Consider the following 24,762-nt stretch of genomic DNA (forward strand, 5'->3'; position numbering starts at 1 on the left):
TTAACCACTAGGCCACCCCACCGCCCCACTGAGTTTGGATCAGACAACACCGTGATTGACATCATGAGCATCGACTTACGGGATCAGGATGCCATGACATGCAGAAAACAAGTCAGCAAGCTGCACCGCTCGAGCAATGCTTCAGTAACCCATGCTTGTCGTGAGAGGCGACTAACGGGATCAGATGGTCAGGCTCGCTGACTTGGTTGACACATGTCATCGGTTCCCAATTGTATAGATCAGTGCTCATGCTGTTGTTCACTGGATTGTCTATTCCATCATTTCTAGACCAAAGCCATATAATACTTGGTTAAAACAACACAGATACAATTATTCTACCATGACTTCAGTAAATACTGGATTGTGATTGGTGAATCAAAGTTACTCAGAGGTATATAATCACGTTTTATACCTCTGATTTTCCAACACCGTATGGTTTTTCTAAATCTTAATAACGTGGTTATGGTAGAATGGAGATTTTAAAATCAAATTTAGAGCTATATTAATTTCGTTATATACCTCTGATTTTCCAACACAGTATGTTGATCTCCTAATTGTTAGTCGCCTCTTACGGACAAAAAAACATAATTCACCTTTTAGCTGCTTTAACCCGGATCTTCAGAGGGAGACGTTCATACGAAAAATACCCAGAGTTGGGGTATGTATTTTTCAAAGCGGTAAAGTAATATTATTATGAATTTAGATACGCAAATGGTAGGATGTTAAACCCATTTTATCTTAAAGCTGAGTGAGTGAATTTAGTTTTACGCCGCTTTAAGGAACATTCCAGCAATATCACGGCGGGGGACACCAGAAATGGGCTTCACACATTGTACCCATGTGGTGAATCGAACCCGGGTCTTCGGCGTGACGAATGAATGCTGTAACCACTAGGCTACCCAATCGACTTTAAAGCTGAGAGTTCGTTGACTTGATAGGAAAAACATAGAACAACATCGAAGGCCTATTTATCTTCACGTTGACGGCACCATGCCCTCGGGCAGAGGGGAGGCATATGCATTGACAGTTATGGTGTTTTAATAGGAGCTAAACACACTCGCCGGTCAACTAACACACGACAGTATCCCGTTACATTGTCATAAGATTATGAATCTATTAATCTCCACTCCGTTTGTGTTTGTTCACTGGAGGGTGAAAACAGGTGCCCGATGACAGATTCGGGGTTTACCTCACACAGATAGATTTGTTCAGTTACGACAAACTTTCAGGACAGTCGTCAAATGAAGCGATCATGTACTTAGGACTGACTGACTGACTGAGGTTGGTTTTACGCCGCTTTTAGCAATATTCCAGCAACATCACGGCGGGGAACACCAGAAATGGGCTTCACACATTGTACCTATGTGGGGATTCGAACCCGGGTCTTCGGCGTGACGAGCCAACGCTTTAACCACTAGGCTACCCAAACGGTTCATGTACTTAGGATATAAGCACAGTTTGGGTCTGTCAAAACAGTTAAATGCTGATTATCCACTTTTGATGATAAGCGTTCTTGTGGTGTTTCTGATTATTTTCCTCTATTACCAAGGCATTCTGCAAAGTTCATTTTGAAACTTATTTACAAGTTCGCGGACTGTAAAAATTGAAACTTTGAACTAGTTGTCACTTAAATGTTTAAAACAAAAATAACTACTGCTACTATCCATACAGATATATTAAAAATACCACAATTAAAATCTTTTGATGATTCATTTCATGTGAAAAACTTCATATCAGGTTAACGACCTGTTTGTCGCTGGACATTGGTTGCTGAAGACGGATAGGTCGCACGGATCTTCCTGGGGAGCGACGGCATCTCGTCTCTGGGCGTGTCTGGTAGATTATTATTTAGAGTAGTGAATGTCTGCTGTCAACGAATCAGGAAGCAGGATGCCGCAGACTTACTTTTATTTGTGATTAAATCGTACTTTTATACAGCCTTTGTTTGACAAAAATCCTGTAAAGTATTTAAAAGTTTGAGTGAGTGAGTTTAGTTTTACGCCGCACTCAGCAATATTCCAGCTATATGGCGGCGGTCTGTAAATAATCGAGTCTGGACCAGACAATCCAGTGATCAACAGCATGAGCATCGATCTGAGCAATTGGGAACCGATGACTTGTGTCAACCAAGTCAGCAAGCCTGACCAGCCGATCCCGTTAGTCGCCTCTTACGACAAGCATAGTCGCCTTTTGTAGCAAGCATGGGTTGCTGAAGACCTATTCTACCCCGGATCTTCACGGGTCTTTAAAAGTTTGATACAGATACGACAAGGAATAACATATGTACCATTGCCTTTATTAACATACATACATGACGTTTCTTGGCAACTTTTTGCCCACTTGTGAAATGATGTAGGACAGTTTCAAATCAAAACACTTAAAACCGCGTGTCCTTTAGTTATATACCGTTTCAGTTTTGTCATTACTTCTGGCTTGTATACATTTTTCAAAATACCTACATATAACAGGGTAAGAAGATTCAAATGAAAATGATAACACAATACACTGGCAAAAATATAAGTGAAAGATTATCTACCTTAGAATTCAGTGTGGAAACCGCATCCGTGGTGTAGTGGTTAGAGCGTCCGCCCGGAGAGCGGAAGGTCGCGGGTTCGATCCCCGACCGCGTCATACCAAAAGACGTTAAAATATGGTACTTGTTGGTCCCTGCCTGACGCTCGGCATTAATGGGTACAACAAGGACTGGTCGGCTCTGAGTCAGTATTATGTGTGTGAGTGGGGTACTCATGCTTCACTGCGGCATGGTATCTCAGTGGGCTAGCACTATAAAACCAGCTTCAGTCTGGGCTAGTACAAGCAACCGCACACACACATACACACGCATGCACGTCGTCATATGAGCGAAATATTCTCAAGCACGACGTAAAACTCAATTTCACCTCACCTCACCTCAGTGTGGAATATATGTTGCTAGAGTAAGTTAGTATAGTTTTACGCTGCTTTTACCAATATTACAGCAACATCACGACGGCGGACACCAGGCATGTGGGGGATGAAACCTGGGCCTTGTTGAATGTGTGAACGAGGTGGAATATAGATCTACATAATAACACCACACCATAACACAATATTTGTATTCTTCACCGACTCACTGACCAAAGAGACAGAGTTGAGGGGTGGGGATGTACTTGGCGCAGTTGACATATAAGGTGTATGAACAAGTAGAGAAGGGTAAGAGAGGGGTGTGAGTAGGATGTGCTGGGGTGTGGGCTGTGGTGGCGGTGGTGGTGTTGGGTGTGTCGAATTCTCTCTTTATTCCAGTACGGAAGAGGGCACAGGCCAAAAGGCCCAAAGTCAGCTAGCAATAATGGCATACGATCACAATGTTTGCAAACGTTGTTTTCTATGTGCAAAAGCATAGTTGATATACATACCAAGTTTGCGAACATAAGTTGTTTTATTGGAGTTCATTAACAAATTAAATGTAAATATGGTAGGATATGAATGGTAATATTGTGGTAGATATTTTGTCCTTAAATCAGCGTAGTAAGGACATACCAGCAACAAGAAGTGGAACTTATCTTCAATTACATTTAATGTACAAAATTTGCACAATCTGTTTTCTCTTGGAATATTATAATATCTGCCCTTCTCGATCATAAGATCATGTGAAGAACATAAAACCCCTTACAATGAAAGGTGGAATTTCCTGAGATAAATATCTTGGAGGTTTTTGCTCTGTATTTAAAACAGATTTAAAAGTACTGTAAAAAGTGGATTTGGGCGACTGTAATATAGATGAATTCTAGGTGCGTGTGCGTGTGCGTGTGCGTGTATGCGTGTGCGTGCACGTGTGCGTATGTGTGTGTGTGTGCATGCATTAATGTCGAACAGTATTTCAACAGCTCCAGACTTTGGTGTTAACATTTCACTTTTAACTTTTGAGAGCATTCTCTTTTCACCAAGATTTCAAACAGCGTCATACCACTCTTGCTCAGAAGTTCTTTGATCAAGGTTACAACATTCGAGGCCTCGGTAAAGCTTTCAAAACGTTTTATCGTAGAAATGTGGAGGACATTTCGAAATTTGATTCATCAGTGATAAAAATTGTCTGATGCAACTCCCTATTTTGTGCCATACGTTCCTGAATAATGTCAGGTGATTAATTGACGAGACTTGGCATACGGGTGTCACCCTCACCTTGTCGCGAACACCTTGTGTCATCACCATTTGATAGCGATTCATAAACACAGGCTCAGTCACCCCATCTAATTGATGGTCTGGTTCAGACCCGATTTGTTTACAAACAACGTCATACAGCTGTAATACTGCTGTAGCAAATATAAGTTCATAACATAGTCACAGTTGAACAATCGACTCTGGTTTAAGCAGAGCTTCTTATGAATTTGGAAAGAGTTTTGCCGTGTCTATTTGCAACCTTGATGACGGCAATGGTACACACCAAGGCACGAAAAAAACCGCAATATCATTAAACGGTAATTAAGTTAGGCATTCTTTGATAAGAAACATCAAGCAGATGACGACTTAACACTTTACTCAAGGATACATTACCTTCAATCAAGCATGGTATAACTTCTCATATCAAATACCATCAACACGTCACCATACACAATAGATCGAGATCTGTGCTCAACAAAAACATCAAACATGCCTCCCCCAAAGGTAAACCACGAGTTACAGACTTATGACATAAATCATCAAAATGACAACTATATCAATTACCGAATAGAGGTTCATCTCCTGGAACAAATTAATTCCATGGATGATTAATGAATGATGCTATCTCAGTTTTACTGTCACGATACTGTAATGAAACCCAACATCAATAACATTTTGCGCAGTTTTTCTGGTGTAATCAAACACCATTGTAAGCGATGTTTACAGTTGCTATGGCAATGTTGTTGTTCACAACAATGGGTTTCAGTTTTTGCATCATCATTCAACTGACTCCAATTTATTTTCAATTTAAAAAAACCCCAATAACTGTTTTCAAGGATGGGCTTATTACAGCTTTTGGGATTGTATTCAAAACCTTGAAAAGAACTGTTATCTCCTATCTATATGCAATAATTTTTAATTGATGTCATTTCTAAAGAATAAGATAGTGGATTACATATTTATGAAGAAACGCATCACATTACGGGTGTCCACCCTATGTCTAATGGACGAATAAAATCGGCCTAATAGATATAGTAGAAGCTTGTCCTGCCATTACTAACAGTATTTCGAAGAAAATATACCCTTAAAACTGGATTTGACCAAAAATGTACAACGTCATTTAAATATTGCTGAGGCTGAACATATTCACCGAAAAACAACTCATGTTAGGTCTTAAACACAGTCAATAATAAAACTTGAATTATATATAATTCCTTTCAAAAGTTTATGTATATATATATGGTTACATCGAAGATTGATTTCTCCACTAACTTGGGGGAACCAACTGCAAACCTTATGCAGTTGAATTGCACGAGGCTCATGCATCCAATTACTGAAACTCAAATGTGGTGCATGTGAACAGCTGCGTTTTGGTGTAAAGTTGTGTTAACAATTCGCCAATGTTCACTGATGTTTATCATTTATTGAACTCATGACAATAACCTTTTCAACGTTACGACTTTGTTTTACAATACATCAGTTCATGTGTAAACAGTACCTTTAAACAGTAAGGCATATGTTGCAAAATTTAGTTTAGAACAGATGCCTGAAGTAAGGTGAGGTGAGGTGAAATTGGGTTTTACGTCGTGCTTGAAAATATTTCGCTCATATGACGACGTGTATGTGTATGTATGTGTATGTGCGGCTGCTTGTACTAGCCCAGACTTCAGCTGGTTTTATAGTTCTAGCCCACTGAGATACCATACAACAGAGAAGCATGAATACCCCACTCAGACACATTATACTGACTCCGAGCCGACCAGTCCTTGTTGTACCCATTAATGCCGAACGCCAGGCAGGGACCAACAAGTACAATATTTTAACGTCTTTTGGTATGACGCGGTCGGGGATCGAACCCGCGACCTTCCGCTCTCCGGGCGGACGCTCTAACCACTACACCGTGGAGGCGGTCGCCTGAAGTAAGTGGCTATATTTACACTAGTGAGTCTAAAGTCTTGAAAGTATACTATACCACCGACAAATCATTGTTCAGGCTCTATCTAACACGAGGGTTTGCTTTCATTTGCCCTGTAGTTTATGTGGATCTTTCACATGCATATTCATTGTTTTGTACTATTGTTTGTTTTTGCTTTTTTTCAACTTTATTTTCATCCCCATGGTTGTAGATTCAGCACAGTGGTAAACCCGTGAGACCTGTATCACCTCGGGCTTTTCTCCCACATCAAGTATTACAACTGGAGTTAAACCACTAGGGAAAGTAATGACCATTGTTCTTGGAAGTGTTTTATTAGCATACCTGAATAACTGCCCTAGGGCAATTATTTCTATTTAAAACAATAAAATTGTACTTATTTTGATAATCTTCATCATGCCTAATGCATTACACGCGTATCATATAAGTATGCCCTCGTGGTGTAAGCCGTTTAATCGCCCTCACTACGGTGGTAGTAGAGCTAAAGCCCTCGCTTTAACCTATACATACTGTTCAAAAGGGGTTCAGACCAACTCACTGTATTTCATCATTTCAAATGGGCTTACAGCAACTCAGTCATTTCAGTTTTCAGGTAACCCGTGCACAAGAATTATTATGCATGATAGTTAGGGAGATACAAGCGACTGCCATTTTCCTTTCTCGAGCTAGCGTGTATCCCACTTTAAAGGACATGATGCATGTGCAATGTGTTGTCAGATTCTGATGCACGTGGTTTTCATTCTCTGATACAGATGGACGTACATTACGTTTTCTGCTGCAGATGCACATGCATAACGTTTTCTTACGCTAATGCACGTGCATTACGTTCTTTGATTTGATGTAGATGCACGTGCATAACGTTCAATGATGCTGATGCACATGTAATATGTTTTCTGATGCTGATCTACCGGCAATTCATTCTCTGCTGTAGATGCACGTGTATTGCATTCTCTGCTGCAGATGCACGTGTAATACGTTCTCTGCTGCAGATGGGCAGACAATACATTCTTTGCTGCTGATGCACGTGCTGATGCGCCAACGCGAATTGACATATATGAGTTTCACTTCAGGTTACAACACTTGTCTCTCTCACTCTGTGTCATCAGTAAGGAACTGAATGCCCAGGGTAATGTTGCTTCTGAAGGGCAGACTGGAACAATATCTGCGTGTGCGTGCGTGTGCGTGCGTGCGCGCGCGTGTATGTGTGGATGAGTTATGAGAACACAATCAGGCCAAGATATGAATACTGTACTGTAATTATATCTGCTAAATGTAAACAATCAACATTCAAAATAGAAAGTCACGTCAAAGTAGAAAACACAATTCCTTCTCAGGAAGCAGCTATATAAGGACAGAAAGAGGTATACCCATGAAAATGTGCAAAACGATTAATATCATTTACAAGCGAAGGAAAGAATCTTACATTCAACGAGGGTGCTTTACATTTTACGGATAATTTATGAAATAAGAGTTCTTCTCTTGAAGAGTTCTACTGTTAAAAGTGAAAGTGATTTCCAATTATAACGTGACTCGAAAAGATCCGGCTCTTAAGCACCATACTTGAATGTTAGAGGCGACTATCGGGTGGTCAGGCCCGCTGACTTGGATGACACATGTCATCGCGTCCCAGTTTCGTAGCTCGAAGCTCATGCTATCGATCACTGGTTTGTCTAGCCCAGACTCGATATTTTACAGACTGCTGCAATATAGCTGGAATATTGCAGAGTGGCGTTAAACAAACAAATAAACAATCCTGACCACCAGAGATTTCAGTCGCGTGGGTGACTACAGACTAATGGTAAGTTGTAACCCATATCTTCAATGTAGGATTTATTTCAAGATGGAGAAATTGAAGTTGTTTTGTGAATTTGGACATTTGGGGAAAAACGAGTAATCTACTATTCTCGTCGAAGCCATGAAATGATTCTCTGGCCATGACGAAATGAACGGCCATTATGATGTTGAACCAAGAAATACCAATGATATTATTATGGCTAGGTATTTTATTGAATGTAAAATGTGCTGCGTTCTTGTAACATAGAACGGACTCCTTTGTTATCAACCAAGCCTTCCTAATATTAAAGTGCTTATGTTGTGAGCTAACACTGATGAGAGATCTGATTACAGTTTTGCGATAGCATCACCAGGGTGCGGATCGCCAGTCTTGTTATTGTAATTATCTCCACGTACTGTAACGTATAGAGTCACACAATAGCTCTTACACAGCACCCGCGATAAAAATATGGCATTGTCATGCCAGGATTACGCAAGATCTCGGTTGTTGACGTCAGTTTCCTTGATCTGTGATCGCGTGGATGTACAACTGGATAGCTGTTGTAGGTTATTGTGAGCTGCATGGTTTTCAGTTATGACATATAGTAAACACATATGTAACAGGGTGCAAAATACTGTATTTATTTTGGCATTGTTTTGGTGTTCGGGTTTTATTATAAGCTTTAAAAGATTATTAATTTCATAATGAGGTGGTGACCCTCAGGACCACTCATTTGGAGCCTTGCCACCTATGTAAGGATAGTTCACAGTTCATAGGTTGTATTAACTGTGCTGATTGGCCTAAAGTTTATGAAGAAGCCTTGAAACTTCTCATTGGTTGTAAGTTGCTGCACATGCTTTTCATGCAAGGCAAGATGTTCAAGATTGTCATTCTGGCTGGCAACTTTACCAGGGACACATGTGGTGGTCTCGAAGAAATTGAAGAGTTGATCGTGCGAGTGTATACCTCCACCTCTGGCTGAACCCAAAATAAAGAACTCTGCCCTACGGCTGGCCCTTGTCTTATATGGGACTAGCCCGTCTACACATATCCTACACGTCTTCCATCCCCAACGGGCCGGGGCAGTGGTGTAGCTACTGATTTAGGTTTACGCCTCGTCTTCCAATATTCCAGCAATATCACGGCGGGGGACACCAGGAATGGTCTTCACACACTGTACCCATGTGGGGAATCGAATCCGGGCCTTCGGCGTGACGAGTGAACGCTTTAACTAATTGGTACCCTACCGCCCCGATCTATGTTAGATTATTGCATGTTATCTAAGTAGGCTAGCTCTATAAACCGGTATTATGATCCATACAGCCCTTTTCTCTCCAGATTGTCCATGTCAAAATGTGCATTATTACCCATATGGGCTAGGATACACAGGTGATTATTTTTGTGATAATCGCACATGTGCTTTTCAGTGATTCTCAACGTTGATTGGTCAGAAAAGCAGAAAAGAAATATGATTGGTTGACGGAACTACTTTTCATGATTCAAGTTCATTGACAACTTTTACCGTTTCATTGATAACTAGAACAAATTGTACTCACACATTCCGAGATTTACAAAAGAAAACATAGAAAGTAAACGAGTATGAATACTCTTTTTATTACACTTTATTATTTTGCAATACAATTGCGTTATATGTAGATCTAGTAGCCTTTTTAAAATAAATAACCTTAGAAAAAAACCCAAAAACAATCGTTTGCAATGTTTGTAAACAAACATGGCCGCCATTAGGCCAACCCCGATCAATGTCAATGACCTAGTTAAAGTTGACGATGACCTAATAGGAAGAGTGAGAAGAATTTTACAGCCCTTGAATTCCTACAACCTGTTTGTTGTTAAAACTGAATTCGGGGAAATAGAAGCAGCAAAATACCGACTAAAGGTGTTACCTGAAAGTGTGTCAAGTGAGTCTGCCACGGCGTCCATGCCATAGAACCAGGCACAATATTCCAGGCACAAACATGTTCAATCAATAAACACTAATGACCAATGACGTGACTGTAACACGCCTTCCACAGAACAAAATGTTGTTTAAACTTCAAACTTGTTGAGTTTCTTGACAGAAAACCTTTTCTAGATGTATTCGAGGGATGGTTGTCTTTTAGATTTCACCTTTTAACCGTTGACTTTCCCAAAAATTGACAGGTTTTTGCCAAAGTGAAAACCACCGTCCTGAATCCACGTCCTACGTGCCATAATGTCCTTAATCCATATGTCCTACATGCCATAATGTCCTTAATCCACATGTCCTACATACCATAATGTCCTTAATCCACATGTCCTACATGCCATAATGTCCTTAATCCACATGTCCTACATACCATAATGTCCTTAATCCACATGTCCTACATCCCATAATGTACTTATTCCACATGTCCTACATGCCATAATGTCCTTAATCCACATGTCCTACATGCCATAATGTCCTTAATCCACATGTCCTACATACCATAATGTCCTTAATCCACATGTCCTACATCCTATAATGTACTTATTCCACATGTCCTACATGCCATAATGTCCTTAATCCATATGTCCTACATCCCATAATGTCCTGAATCCACATGTCCTGCATACAATAATGCCCTTAATCCACAGGTTCTAATGTCTTAATGTCTTGATGTCTCCATGTCCTTAAATGGCAGTTGTACGTGTCATAAAGTCCTACAAATGTCACCTTGTACTTCGTCCTAAATCGACATGTTCTACATCACGTACACACCATGCCTGCAACAGTACATACGGTTCCTTTACTTCCTACATTGCCCTCACGAACAAACCATCGATTGCGTAGATATTGAGGTTCCACGCGTTCCGTATACATGTTTAAACAGTTGGTTTGTTGATCAAAGCCGCATTGTGTTTATTGGTAGTGGGATAAGTCACACAACAGAACATACAGTCCCACGTATTACGTGTCCTAACTGACTGACTGACTGAGTTTGGTTTTACGCCGCTTTTAGCAATATTCCAGCAACATCACGGCGGGGGACACCAGAAATGGGCTTCACACATTGTTCTCATGTGGGGATTCGAACCCGGGTTTTCGGCGTGACGAGCCAACGCTTTAACCATTAGGCTACCCCACCGCCTCTACGTGTCCTAAGCGCCTAGATTACATTTAACGCAATGTAAGTGAGTGAGTGAGTGAGTATGGTTTTGAGCCGCTTTCAGCAATATTCCAGCAACATCATGGTGAGGGACATCAGAAATGGGCTCCACACGTTGTACCCATGTGGGGAATCGAACCCAGGTCTTCAGAATGACGAGGGGTGGGGTAACCTAATGGTTCGTCACGTCGAAGACCCAGGTTCGCTTCCCCACATGGGTGCAATGTGTGAAGCCCATTTCTGGTGTCCCCCGCCGTGATGTTGCTGGGGTATAATATGACTGAATCATTTCAGTCAGGTTGTAGCCCTCCACTACAGTTTGTAATAGCACTGACTGGTCCTTTGAAGAGAGGATGAACCTATTCATATAGTATGGGACCATTGCTAGTGGATAGAACAGAGCGGAAAGTTGGTGGTTCGACCCCGAATGCCGTTAAAATATGACACTTATTGCTATCTTGCCTGGGACTACAACAAGGACTCGTCGGCTTAGAGTCTGTTTCATGGGTCTCAATACCTGTTTAACAGAAGCGTTCGCTCGCCACGCCGAAGACCCGGGTTCGATTCTCCACATAGGTACAATGTGTGAAGCCCATTTCTGGCGTCAACCGCCGTGATGTTGCTGGAATATTGCTAAAAGCGGCGTAAAACTAAACCCACTCACTGTTAAACTGCCGCGTGTTACCTCAGTGAGCATTAGTTCGGGCAAGACAGGCAGATGGACGGACGGACGGACGACGGACGCCGCTATATAAGTGGAATAATCGTGAACTCTGCTTCTCGTCACGTCTTACATGTACAGTATCGAGTAATCCCCTGTAAGCCTGTGTGCTATGTCCCTGTTACAATCAATCAAGGTCACGCAGCTGTATCTCCCCCTTCATCTGCTATAAAATGCATTGACATACATTATGTATACTTCAATCAACCCAGGTGAGAAATATACCATTGACACTACGTGTCGCTACCTGATACCACCATACCGTACAACCACAGTCTTTATTTGCCTATTTCATATATTTTTATACGTAAGTCCCATTTCATTCAAAGTCACAGTTTAATTCTGGAAACCAAAAAGTCCAGGTACTCTCCGCTCTGTGGCCTGTTTCTGACAAAGGATTTGACAAAATTCAAGAATTCAAGTCTAAAGCTGTCCATATTTTCATCAAGATGGATTTCAGCATGACAATGATCAATGAATATAACTAACATGAAGTCGAAGGGCATGTCCAGTTGAAAAAATGCTTTAGAAACAAATTCCTGTCCACAGTATGACTCTTAATTCCAAAATGCATCAACATGCAGCCACGCCATGAAAAAAGCGCGAATTTCATTCTGAAATCACACTGCCTGTGACATTATTAATAGCGGGTGTATGAGAACCGATTCTCATTGCTTCACTAACGATTGTGAAACGAGGACAGAGATGCCGAGGTTAACACCTCACGAAAGAGAACGGGCACTAGGCATGATTCAGGTTGGCACCAGCAGCAGGGATATTGCTCGACAACTTGGACTTGGCCACTCCACCATCGTTAGGCTTCATAGACATCAGTAGACAGGCAGGACCCGTCACCTTCAATGACCTTGGCAACAACGTGTTACGACGCTCCAGGCACCCATGAAAGGCCACCTCCTCGTGGTGGGTGCTGGGTCACGCTAAGCGCCTTTCAACCCCCCGTTGTGGATCCGGGGGGGATATTTTGGTCCACCAACCCGTTTGCCGTGGGTTGCGCCCCTGTGTCGGTGGAGGAAGGTAGTCTGGTGGTTGAGGGCACTGGTTCCAGGAACAGTGTTCCTTTGCCCAACACACCACTTCGGCCCTGACTTCACCTAGACGGGTGGTAGAACTGGCCCGGTTCTATCAATCGGCTGGTCACGCCAAGCCCTGTGCATGGTAAGTATTTTTGCACACTTTTGACTTTCGAAATTTTATTGTTTGGTCTTGGCAATTTCCTATTTGCTAAAAGCACAAGTTATTACTTTTGTAATTTGCCTAGAGTCCTATGCCAGAAGGCGGTGGCTCATGGGCCAATCTGGTAGGATCTATCTTTTCAAGGTATTTTCCTGCTTGAGTATACTCTCCTAGTATCCTTGGTGCCGTCTGTAGGAGATCCACAGACATACGGCATCGTCCTCGTTGATACTCCATGGTGGGTGGGGAGCTAGGAGAGTGAATCATATTCAATACAATCATGGCACCACCACTTAAAAAACGTTCGCATGAATCAGATGATTCATTCTCGTCGGAGGACGAGGCTGCTACAGCTCTCACAAATCCTGCAAATTGGTCTCGCTTTCTTGTAATGTCTGATCCAAATGATGGTCCCCTTAAATTGAATCCTTTTGCTATTGCGAAAGGCATAGAAGGTTTGGCTGGCGAAGTCAAAGAAGTTAAAAAAATTACGATCTGGATCTCTTCTTATTGAATGCAAGAAACAAATACAATCACAAATTCTGCTTTCAACTTCCTCTTTGGCCAATGTTCCTGTAAAGGTTTCATCTCACAGGACACTCAACAATAGCAAAGGCATCGTCCGTGATGTAGGACGTTGCTTATCTGACATGACTGAAGCAGACATTGTTTCAGAGTTGCACTCTCAAGGAGTCACTGCTGTACAACGATTTACGTATAAAAGAGACAATGAAATTCTGAAAAGCAATACATACTTGTTTACTTTCTGTCTTCCGTCACGCCCTAACTCACTTAAAGCTGGTTACTGTCACCTAAGGGTCGATGCCTACATTCCGAATCCCCTGAGGTGTTACAATTGCCAAAAGTATGGCCATGGCTCCAAATCCTGCCATAATCCAGCTGCCTGCCACCGATGTGGAGGCAAATGTGAAGACAGTACCCTCTGCACTAACCCGTCTGCTTGTGTAAACTGTTCTGGAAGTCATCCCTCGTCTTCCAGAGACTGCCCGACATGGAAACTCCAGTCAAAAATTTCACGTGTCAAACATGACCGAAATATCACCTTTTTCGAGGCTAAGAAATATGTCATGGCTCAGGAAACTCCTGGCCCGTCTTATGCCGCCGTAACTGCTTCTACTTCTGCTTCAACTTCACCTCCCAGATCTATTTCATGTAAATCGGTTGCTTGCCAGACAGAATACACTTGGGCAAAATCTTCTGCTCCAACTTTGATATCGGCCTCAGTACATGCAAAACCTACACAAACATCCAGTTCACAAACATCAAATCAGTCCACGACATCTAGCGATAAGGATCCGTCCTCATCTCACACAAAAACATCATCTCCAAAATCAAAATCAGACAACAATGAGAAACAAATTGAAAAAATCAAATCCAGATCTAGAGCTGAAACAATTAAAAAGAATCAAAGTGGTAGAACCCCGAAAGGGGCAAATAATCCGGTCCAACTATTTAACAAGTTTGGATCACTCGAGGACATGGATGTGTCCGACCACAACCATGATAGGACACATAGCTTGTCACCTTCGAGGAAAGTAAGGGGTCGATCTCCTGTTAATCCCCCCGAAGAGATAGTTTCTTCACCTCTAATACAGTGGAACTGTAGAGGACTCAGGACGAATTTGAATGATTTACATCTTTTAGTCCAAGATTTTAAACCGTCAGTATTCTGCTTACAAGAGACATATCTAAAGCAGACTGATCATTTTGACTTACGTCAGTATAATGCATATCATTGTTTTTCTCCTATGGGCGATAGAGCCACTGGAGGATCTTCAATCATTGTTCGGAATGATGTAATCCACAGCCCGGTTGTACTTAAAACAAGTCTCCAGGCCGTTGCAGTAAGACTTACTTTGCATGTTGCAGTTACTCTTTGCTCTCTGTACATTTCGCCTTCATCATCTGTTCAGCAGGTGGATCTTCAGGCTCTGTATGATGAACTCCCTAAACCTTGTATAATCATGGGTGATTTAAATGGGCACAATCCACTCTGGGGCAGCACTAATACAAACACCAAAGGTAAATTACTGGAGGATTTCATCTCAAATAATGATTTATGCATTTACAATGACGGTTCAACTACCTATTTACATCCTGGCACAGGAACATATTCAGCTCTTGATTTATCTATTACTGACTCCAACCTATTGAGTGAATTCGAATGGTCAGTCCACGACGACCTTTGTGGAAGTGACCATTTCCCAACGATACTAACACCTGTGAATCCATCTGACGTTCCTCCATCATCGAGATGGAATTTTAAAAAGGCTAACTGGCCTTTATATGAAACTCTCTGTCGTGACAAACTTAGGCCTGAACTTTTTAATGATGTTCCTGATGCCATAAAATGTTTTTCGGATGAACTAAATAATATAGCTGACGAGTGTATCCCAAAGTCCTCTGCAATTCCTCATGTACGAAAACCATGGTTTACCAATGATTGCAAACAGGCTAGGAAGGCACGGAAGAAAGCCGAGCACTATTTCCGTCGCCATCCTATGGTCCACAATTTGGACAAATATAAAATGTTAAACGCCAAAGCACGACGTACTTTCAAGCAAAGTAAACCCTTATCTTGGCGAAACTATATATCAAAAAATTAATTCTCGCACACCTATATCCAAGGTGTGGAATATGATCCAGAAAATCAAGGGTAAGGGCTCTAAGTCTAGCATACACCATCTCAAAGATGGGAACGAATTACTTACTAATAAATCTGATATTGCTAATAAACTTGGTGAGACGTTGGCCAAACATTCTTCCTCGGCAAATTATGTACCTGAATTCCAAAAATATCAAAAACAGCAAGAAAAGAAAGCTATTAATTTTAATTCAGATAATGGGGAAGACTACAATGAAACCTTTTCGATACATGAGCTTCATACTGCTCTTGATCAGGCTCACGATACTGCTTCTGGAGCTGATAACATACATTATCAACTCCTGAAGCACTTGCCAGAGTCATGTTTGGAGACACTGTTACATATTTTTGATGATATTTGGACAACTGGAAATTTCCCTTCGTCGTGGCGTGATGCTATCATTGTGCCCATCCCTAAACCTGGACGTGACCATACTGATCCTTCCAATTATAGGCCAATTTCACTAACTAGTTGTGTTTGCAAGACCATGGAACGCATGATAAATAATCGACTTGTTTGGTACCTGGAAACCAATAACTTAATAACAGATATACAATGTGGTTTCCGTAAAAACCGTAGTACCATCGATCATTTAGTGCGTTTAGAATCTTTTGTAAAAAATGCCATAATTAATAAACAACATGCAGTGTCAATCTTTTTTGATTTAGAAAAAGCATATGACACTACATGGAAACATGGTATTTTAAGAGATTTACACGATTTTGGATTGAGAGGCCGTTTGCCTCAATTTATATCCAAGTTTTTAGCTGACAGGCAATTTCAAGTCCGAGTGGGTTCTACCCTGTCTGACCATTATAATCAGGATCAGGGTGTCCCACAAGGCAGTATTTTGTCTGTCACACTTTTAGCATCAAAATTAACAGTTTATCCAGGGTTTTAAACGATTCAATTGATGGATCACTTTTGTGGATGATTTTAATATTTCTTGTCGTGGTAAGAATATGCATACTATTGAACGGCAACTGCAGCTGTGTTTAAATAAAATACATAAATGGTGTCTTGAAAACGGTTTTAAATTTTCCAAGTCCAAAACTAATTGTCTACACTTTTGTAGAAAATATAAGCCGCATAAAGACCGGAACTATCTCTAAATGGCACTCCTATCAAAGTTGTGAAGGAGGCCAAGTTCTTAGGTATTATTTTGACTCACACTTAACGTTTCTACCACATATTAAAACACTTAAAACTAAATGCCTGAAGGCACTCGATTTGTTAAAAGTTGTTTCCAACTCAAAGTGGGGAGGGGATCAAACTACGCTCCTTCACTTATACCGAGCATTGGTACGATCTAAACTTGATTATGGTTCCATCGTATATGGCGGAGCCTGCAAAAGCAACCTTAAATTACTTGATTCTGTTCACCACCAAGGTCTAAGACTTTGTCTTGGATCATTTAGAACCTCTCCAGTTGATAGTCTCTATGCTGAGGCAGATGAGCCTTCGCTTTTCCAACGGCGTATTAAATTATCCTTACAATATATTACTAAACTATATTCAAACAAATCTAATCCTGCATTTAATTGTGTCTTCAATCCTCCTTATGAGGATTTGTATAACAAAAAGCCTTCTCTTGTTCCGCCTCTTGGGCACAGAATTAAACCATTCCTTTCTGCTGCTGGCATAGAGCTGGAGAATATATCTCCTTCTCGTCTTCTTTCTTCTCCTCCTTGGCAATTGGTGAGGCCAGAAGTTGACTTAACATTAACCACATTTAAAAATCCGAAACTAATGATTTACAATATAAACAAGAATTTAGTCAATTAAGAAACAAATATAATACCTATAAATCCTTATATACAGATGGATCCAAGGATGGTGGCGCGGTTGCTTGTGCCACTGTCATTGGGTCCAAAACAATATCTTCCAGACTACCCAATGACAGTTCAATTTTCACAGCAGAAGCAAACGCAATACTAACAGCTCTTAAATATATTAATAAACACCGTAAATATAAACAATATATAATATTTTCTGACTCTCTTTCTTGCCTTCAGGCAATTAAAAATCTCTCTTGCAAACATCCACTTTTAATTGAAATAATCGAATTATATAATGATCTTGCTACTGGCCAATGCGACATCGTCTTTTGTTGGTTACCCAGCCACGTTGGCATTTCTGGGAACACAATGGCTGATCTTGCTGCCAAGACAGCCCTCAACAAATCTGTAACACCACTTCTTATTCCATATTCTGATTACAAAGCTGCTATAAGATCTTATATTCGTGATCTGATGCAAAGAAGTGGGACACCCAAGTAGGTATCAATAAATTACATGCAATAAAACCCTATATCGGTTGCACTTACTTGGGTTGTCAGTCCAGATTTGAAGAGGTCATCATACGACGATGTCGTATTGGCCACACAAGATACACTCACGAGTACCTATTAAAAGGTGAGGATCCTCCGTTTTGTATCCCTTGTGATGAACGAATCACGGTCAAGCATGTCTTGCTTGACTGTGTTGAGTACTCCATCACAAGGGATATCTATTTCAAATCCCGAACTATGAAGGATCTTTTTACTAATGTAAGTCCTCATTTAATTATTGCTTTTTTAAAAGAATTAAATTTGTTGACAGATTTGTAAATAGCTAAATATTTTATGATTGGAAGTTTGAATTAGTAACATAGATTGTTAGTGGCTGTATCCTCGAGGGGGGTTAGAGTACTGTAAAATTATTGTCCTCCTGAGAGGGTACGTAAGTCCCAAAACATTCAAAGTAAATTTCAACTTTCTTTTTTTTAATCGTAGAATATTTGTAATTTTAATGTATGGCTAGATATGTCTTAATTGCTAACGGCTGAGGGGATGATATAAATCCAGCTAGGGCCCATGCAGGAAGCAAATGTACTGTAAGTCCCCATGGTCCCTAGTATGGTGATCTACCTTCAGTTGTTAGCGATCTATAGCCCATTTTTAGATTGTGTTGTCCCCTATGGTTAAAATGTTTTAGATTCAATTACTAGTTTTACATATCTATATCTGTGATACTCTAGTTGCTTTACTGTCCTTCGATGACAGGTTTTATAATATATACATATTCCATTACAATGTAAAATGTTCTCGTCACGATATGGCTGAAATATTGCCGATGTGACGTTAAATATTAACTCACTCACTACGACGCTCCATCAGGATCGCCATATTGACCTTGTCCATATCAGTGATTGAACACTGCCGACTGCTAGGACTGCTACACTAGTTCAAGGTTGACGTGGGGGTCATCCATGCTGACTCCATGCAACGCCGTCTACACGCTACAGGGCTCCATGCTCAACGTCCATACGTTGGACCAATTCTGACTGACAGACACCGTATTGAGCGTATACAATGGACTAGCAGGCATTTTCAGTAAAGGTTACAACAATGGCATGGTGTGGTAGTCACTGACGAGTCACGTCTTCATCTACGTAATGCTGACGGCTGATTACGTGTTTGGCGTAGACGTGGTGAACGTTATGCTGATGAGTGTATGGTTCAGGCAGACCTTTGGGTGGTGGGAGTGTCATGGTCTGGGGCGGAATAAATTACAATCACAGGACTGCCTTCATGTCAGTCAAGGGAGAGTTAATGCCCTTTATTACCGTGAGCAGATTCTTCAGAATCACATCGTATCTGTCTTCAATCACCACCAATATGTCCATACTTTTCAACAGGACAACGCACGGGCACACACAACAAGACTGTCCATGCAGTATCTGGCCCAGCAACACATCCAGGTTATTCATTGCCCAGCGCAGTTGCCAGATGTATCCCCCATGGAGCACTTGTGGGACGAAATTGGCCAAAGTCTTTCGCGGCGACAACAGATGCGAAACATCCGGGAACTTGAGGCTGCACTACTGCGGAAGTGGAATGCCATCCTCAAGAACTCTATTCGGACGCTTATTGACTCAATGAGGAGACGTTGAACTGCATGTGTCAATGCAAATGGCGGTCACACGCGATATTGACTTTTCGATTTGACCCCACGTGTGTTTGATCCTTTCTGACTGTGGAACATTTCAATGAATGAGCGTCTTTTCTGTCTTGTTGCTTTTGTCAGTCGTCCATCTGTTATTATCCACTCAAAAAATATCAATTCCTTACACGTGCTTTTAATAATCTGAACTTTTATAAGTTGTGCGTTTTCAATTTTGTTCAGTATATATTAAATGTAAAACTCAAAATTTAAACTACCTGAATATCTACCTGTTCTCAAAATTCATGTTTTGGAGGTAGTAAATGAATGAAAGTTGTTTCTAAGTATCATGACACAAAACTTAACTCATTTTAACTTAATTCGGCTAATATAGAGCGTTATGAAAATATCTCAACCATGGGCGAAAAAGTTCATTCTCCGAAGTTTAATAGTAGAATATTTGTTTTTTTAATCTCCTGAAGGTAAGGTGTAAATCCAGCTAGGGTCCATGCAGGTAGCAAAAGTACTATAAGTCCCCATGGTCCCTGGTATGGTGATCTACTTTCATTTGTTGGCAATATATAGCCTGTTTTAATTGTATTGTTCTCTTTAATGATGCCTTTTTATTATGACATGCTAGTTTTAACTTTATTTCTGTGATACTCTTGTAGTTTTTACTGTCCACCAGCCACAGACTTTTATGTTCTAAATGTCTTTATCCTTAATATATAGATTGTTCTCGTCTCGATATGGCTGACATATTGACGCTATATATTAACTCACTCACTAATATATTTTTATAACCTCTGGTCTTATTGCTCTCTCACTCTCATACTTTTCCTGTTTCTCTCACTCTCTTTCTTTCCCTCACTCTCTGTTTCTCTCTCTCACTCTTTTTTTCCCTCTCCCACACTTTTTAATTATCTCTCTATGTTCATCTAGGTATTTGTATATGTATATATTATATTACCATGTACATACCAGGCAAGCGTACACGATCACATTACATGTGTGTTACCTAGAGTTCGTATTTTTCAAATTTCTCTGAACTGCGTATTTCATTTTTTATCAAACACATCAAAGGTTACGAAGCTACACAAGCCTTTACAAACAAAGTCACATAGAATCCGCCCAGATCCGCCAATGAATCACGTGGACATGTAACAATGTCAAGTGGAAACGACACAGGCTGTTTACTCCCTTGTTAGTCATATATATTACATGTTCAGGCAATTTGTTAGGCTGTTGATGAGGATGGGAAATGCATTAGGCAGAGTTTGCCAGGACATGGTGTTCTATCACAAAGTGTCACAGTGATCGATGGATCCGTACCGACTTGTGCATGATAACAGAGATGTGTGATGGATGACCGGTAGATACAGGGTCGCGAATAGATGTTCCACTTGAATGTTGGTGCACGTGTCCTGTTGTATTGATCCGCATGGACAAAGATGCTAATGTGGCATGTACTGTGGTGTTGATGCGTATGTATTGCGGTTTATGATGCGGTAATGATGCGAATAATGTGTGGTATTGATGCGTACAAACTGCAGTTTTGGTGCGTCTTTTATTCGAATGTTTTGTGGTACAGATGCGTATAAACTGCGCCTTACAAGTCTGTTATACGTATGTGGCATTGGGGCGAATGCACTGTGGTAATGATGCAATGTTTCGTGGTAGTGATGCGGTAATGATGCAAATGTTTTGTGGTAGTGATGCGGTAATGAAGCGAATGTTTTGTGGTAGTGATGCGGTAATGATGCAAATGTTTTGTGGTAGTGATGCGGTAATGATGCGAATGTTTGTGGTAGTGATGCGGTTATGATGCAAATGTTTTGTGGTAGTGATGCGGTAATGATGCAATGCTTTGTGGTAGTGATGCAGTAATGATGCGAATGTTTTGTGGTAGTGATGCAGTAATGATGCAATGCTTTGTGGTAGTGATGCAGTAATGATGCGAATGTTTTGTGGTAGTGATGCGGTAATGATGCGAATGTTTTGTGGGAGTTTTGCGGTAATGAAGCGAATGTTTTGTGGTAGTGATGCAGTAATGATGCAATGTTTTGTGGTAGTGATGCGGTAATGATGCAATGTTTTGTGGTAGTGATGCGGTAATGATGCGAATGTTTTCTGGTAGTTATGCGGTAATGATGCAGTGTTTTGTGGTAGTGATGCGGTAATGATGCGAATGTTTTGTGGTGGTGATGCGGTAATGATGCGAATGTTTGGTTTTAGTGATGCGGTAATGATGCAAATGTTTTGTGATAGTGATGCAGTAATGATGCGAATGTTTTGTGGTAGTGATGCAGTAATGAAGCGAATGTTTTGTGGTACAGATGCGGTAATGATGCAAATGTTTTGTGGTAATGATGCAAATGTTTTGTGGTAGTGATGCGGTAATGATGCAAATGTTTTGTGGTAGTTATGCGGTAATGATGCGATTGTTTTGTGGGAGTTTTGCGGTAATGATGCAAATGTTTGTGGTAGTGATGCGGTAATGATGCAAATGTTTTGTGGTAGTGATGCGGTAATGATGCAATGTTTTGTGGTAGTGATGCGGTAATGATGCGAATGTTTTGTGGTAGTGATGCAGTAATGATGCGAATGTTTTGTGGTAGTGATGCGGTAATCATGCAAATGTTTTGTGGTAGTGATGCGGTAATGATGCAAATGTTTTGTGGTAGTGATGCAGTAATGATGCGAATGTTTTGTCGTACAGATGCGGTAATGATGCGAAATGTTTGTGGCAGTGTTGCGCATGTAATTCGGTTTTGATGCGGTAATGATGCGAATAATTTGTGGTACTATTGCGTATAAACTGCGCCTTACATAAGACTTTATACGAATGTTTTGTGGTATTGATGCGAACGTACTGTGGTATTAATGCGTATTAACTGTGGTTTTGAAGCGTATGTGATGTGGTACTGATGTGTATAAATTTTGGATTAGGTCCGTGTTATGCGAATTTTTTGGGGCAATGATGCGAATGAGCTATGGTATTGATGCGTATAAACTGCAGTTTTGATGTGGTAATGATGTGAATGTTTTGTGGGAGTTTTGCGGTAATGATGCAAATGTTTTGTGGTAGTGATGCAGTAATGATGCAATGTTTTGTGGTAGTGATGCAGTAATGATGCAATGTTTTGTGGTAGTGATGCGGTAATGATCCAGTGTTTTGTGGTAGTTATGCGGTAATGATGCAGTGTTTTGTGGTAGTGATGCGGTAATGATGCGAATGTTTTGTGGTGGTGATGCGGTAATGATGCAATGTTTTGTGGTAGTGATGCGGTAATGATCCAGTGTTTTGTGGTAGTTATGCGGTAATGATGCAGTGTTTTGTGGTAGTGATGCGGTAATGATGCGAATGTTTTGTGGTAGTGATGCAGTAATGATGCAATGTTTTGTGGTAGTGATGCGGTAATGATCCAGTGTTTTGTGGTAGTTATGCGGTAATGATGCAGTGTTTTGTGGTAGTGATGCGGTAATGATGCGAATGTTTTGTGGTGGTGATGCGGTAATGATGCAAATGTTTTGTGGTAGTAATGCGGTAATGATGCGAATGTTTGGTGGTAGTGATGCAGTAATGATGCGAATGTTTTGTTGTAGTGATGCGGTAATGATGCAAATGCTTTGTGGTAATGATGCGAATGTTTTGTGGTAGTGATGCGGTAATGAAGCGAATGTTTTGTGGTAGTGATGCGGTAATGATGCAAATGTTTTGTCGTAGTGATGCGGTAATGATGCAATGCTTTGTGGTAGTGATGCAGTAATGATGCAAATGCTTTGTGGTAGTGGTGCGGTAATGATGCAATGCTTTGTGGTAGTGATGCAGTAATGATGCAAATGTTTTGTGGTAGTGATGCGGTAATGATGCGAATGTTTTGTGGGAGTTTTGCGGTAATGATGCAAATGTTTGTGGTAGTGATGCGGTAATGATGCAAATGTTTTGTGGTAGTTATTCGGTAATGATGCAATGTTTTGTGGTAGTGATGCAGTAATGATGCGAATGTTTTGAGGTAGTGATGTGGTAATGATGCAATGTTTTGTGGTAGTGATGCGGTAATGATGCAAATGCTTTGTGGTAGTGATGCGGTAATGATGCGAAATGTTTGTGGCAGTGATGCGCATGTAATTCGGTTTTGATGCGGTAATGATGCGAATAATTTGTGGTACTAATGCATATAAACTGCGCCTTACATAAGACTTTATACGAATGTTTTGTGGTATTGATGCGAACGTACTGTGCTATTAATGCGTATTAACTGTGGTTTTGAAGCGTATGTGATGTGGTACTGATGTGTATAAATTTTGGATTAGGTCCGTGTTATGTGAATTTTTTGGGCAATGATGCGAATGAGCTTTGGTATTGATGCGTATAAACTGCAGTTTTGATGTGGTAATGATGTGAATGTTTTGTGACACTGATGCGAATGTTTTGTGGTATAGATGCGTATGTGCTATGGTACTGATGCGTATAAACTGAGGTTTTGATACGGTAATGAGGTGAAAGTTTTCAAAACATTTTTTGGGTAGACGTATGGAGGGAATTTATACATTTGTCGCAACAGTGACACAAATGATGTCCGATGGAATTCCTTATTTTGACTTGTATTACACTATCCCTGTTTTTTTTCGATGGGCAATAACTTGCCTCTTTCAAAATGTTCGACGGGTGCCTCCGATGGGGCTCGCCTTTTTACGAACACCTGGTATCATCACTACTTTGATTGATAGTGATCATGAATCATAAATATATGCTCATGATGTAGTCGGGAATGTAATTTGACTGAGCATTCAGCAGAAATTTCTTATGGATGTTGAAATGGTTTTGTCGCTCTTACATATTTAGTTAAATCCCTTTTTGAACAGTAATTCATTTATATCGTGGAGCGTCACTTTAGTGGTACCCGTTTTAACGAGGTAGTACAATGCTCAACAAAGGATCATTATCAAGGCGAATCAGTGTGTCTTCGTATCCTGGCGTGTAACGGTACACAACTCATGTCACAGGACCATACAGGGAAATGGCCCATTGACATATTGTTTCCAAACATCAGGTGTTTAAAAGCTTACTACAACCTTCAGATACCAGAACGGAAGCATTTTGGTTTCTGGAAGTCGTTTTATAAAATATATTGATATAAATTTAGTGTAGTGACATTTGAGAAATAATGTACTTACCAGCTGCTTGAGAAAACTGTAGCGTCACAGAGAACAGTAGAATACGAAGTCCAAATACTAGCCCTCTGTTTTTGAACGCCATCTTACACCATATCCCACCCAGAG

The 24,762-nt window shown here is 40.7% G+C and overlaps 1 protein-coding gene across 1 annotated transcript in view; it reads right to left on the minus strand.

Moving 5' to 3' along the window:
• Positions 1–24,762, minus strand: part of LOC124259805 (fibrocystin-L-like) — a 144,484-nt gene extending 119,722 nt beyond the window's left edge. Inside the window, 1 exon segment of the mRNA XM_046694010.1 lies at positions 24,658–24,762. Coding sequence (XP_046549966.1) covers positions 24,658–24,739 — 82 coding nt within the window. The 5' untranslated portion in view covers positions 24,740–24,762.

The sequence above is a fragment of the Haliotis rubra genome, unplaced genomic scaffold, assembly GCF_003918875.1.
Source record: "Haliotis rubra isolate DU_JTF1 unplaced genomic scaffold, ASM391887v1 Scf1182, whole genome shotgun sequence".
Lineage (NCBI taxonomy): Eukaryota > Metazoa > Mollusca > Gastropoda > Lepetellida > Haliotidae > Haliotis > Haliotis rubra.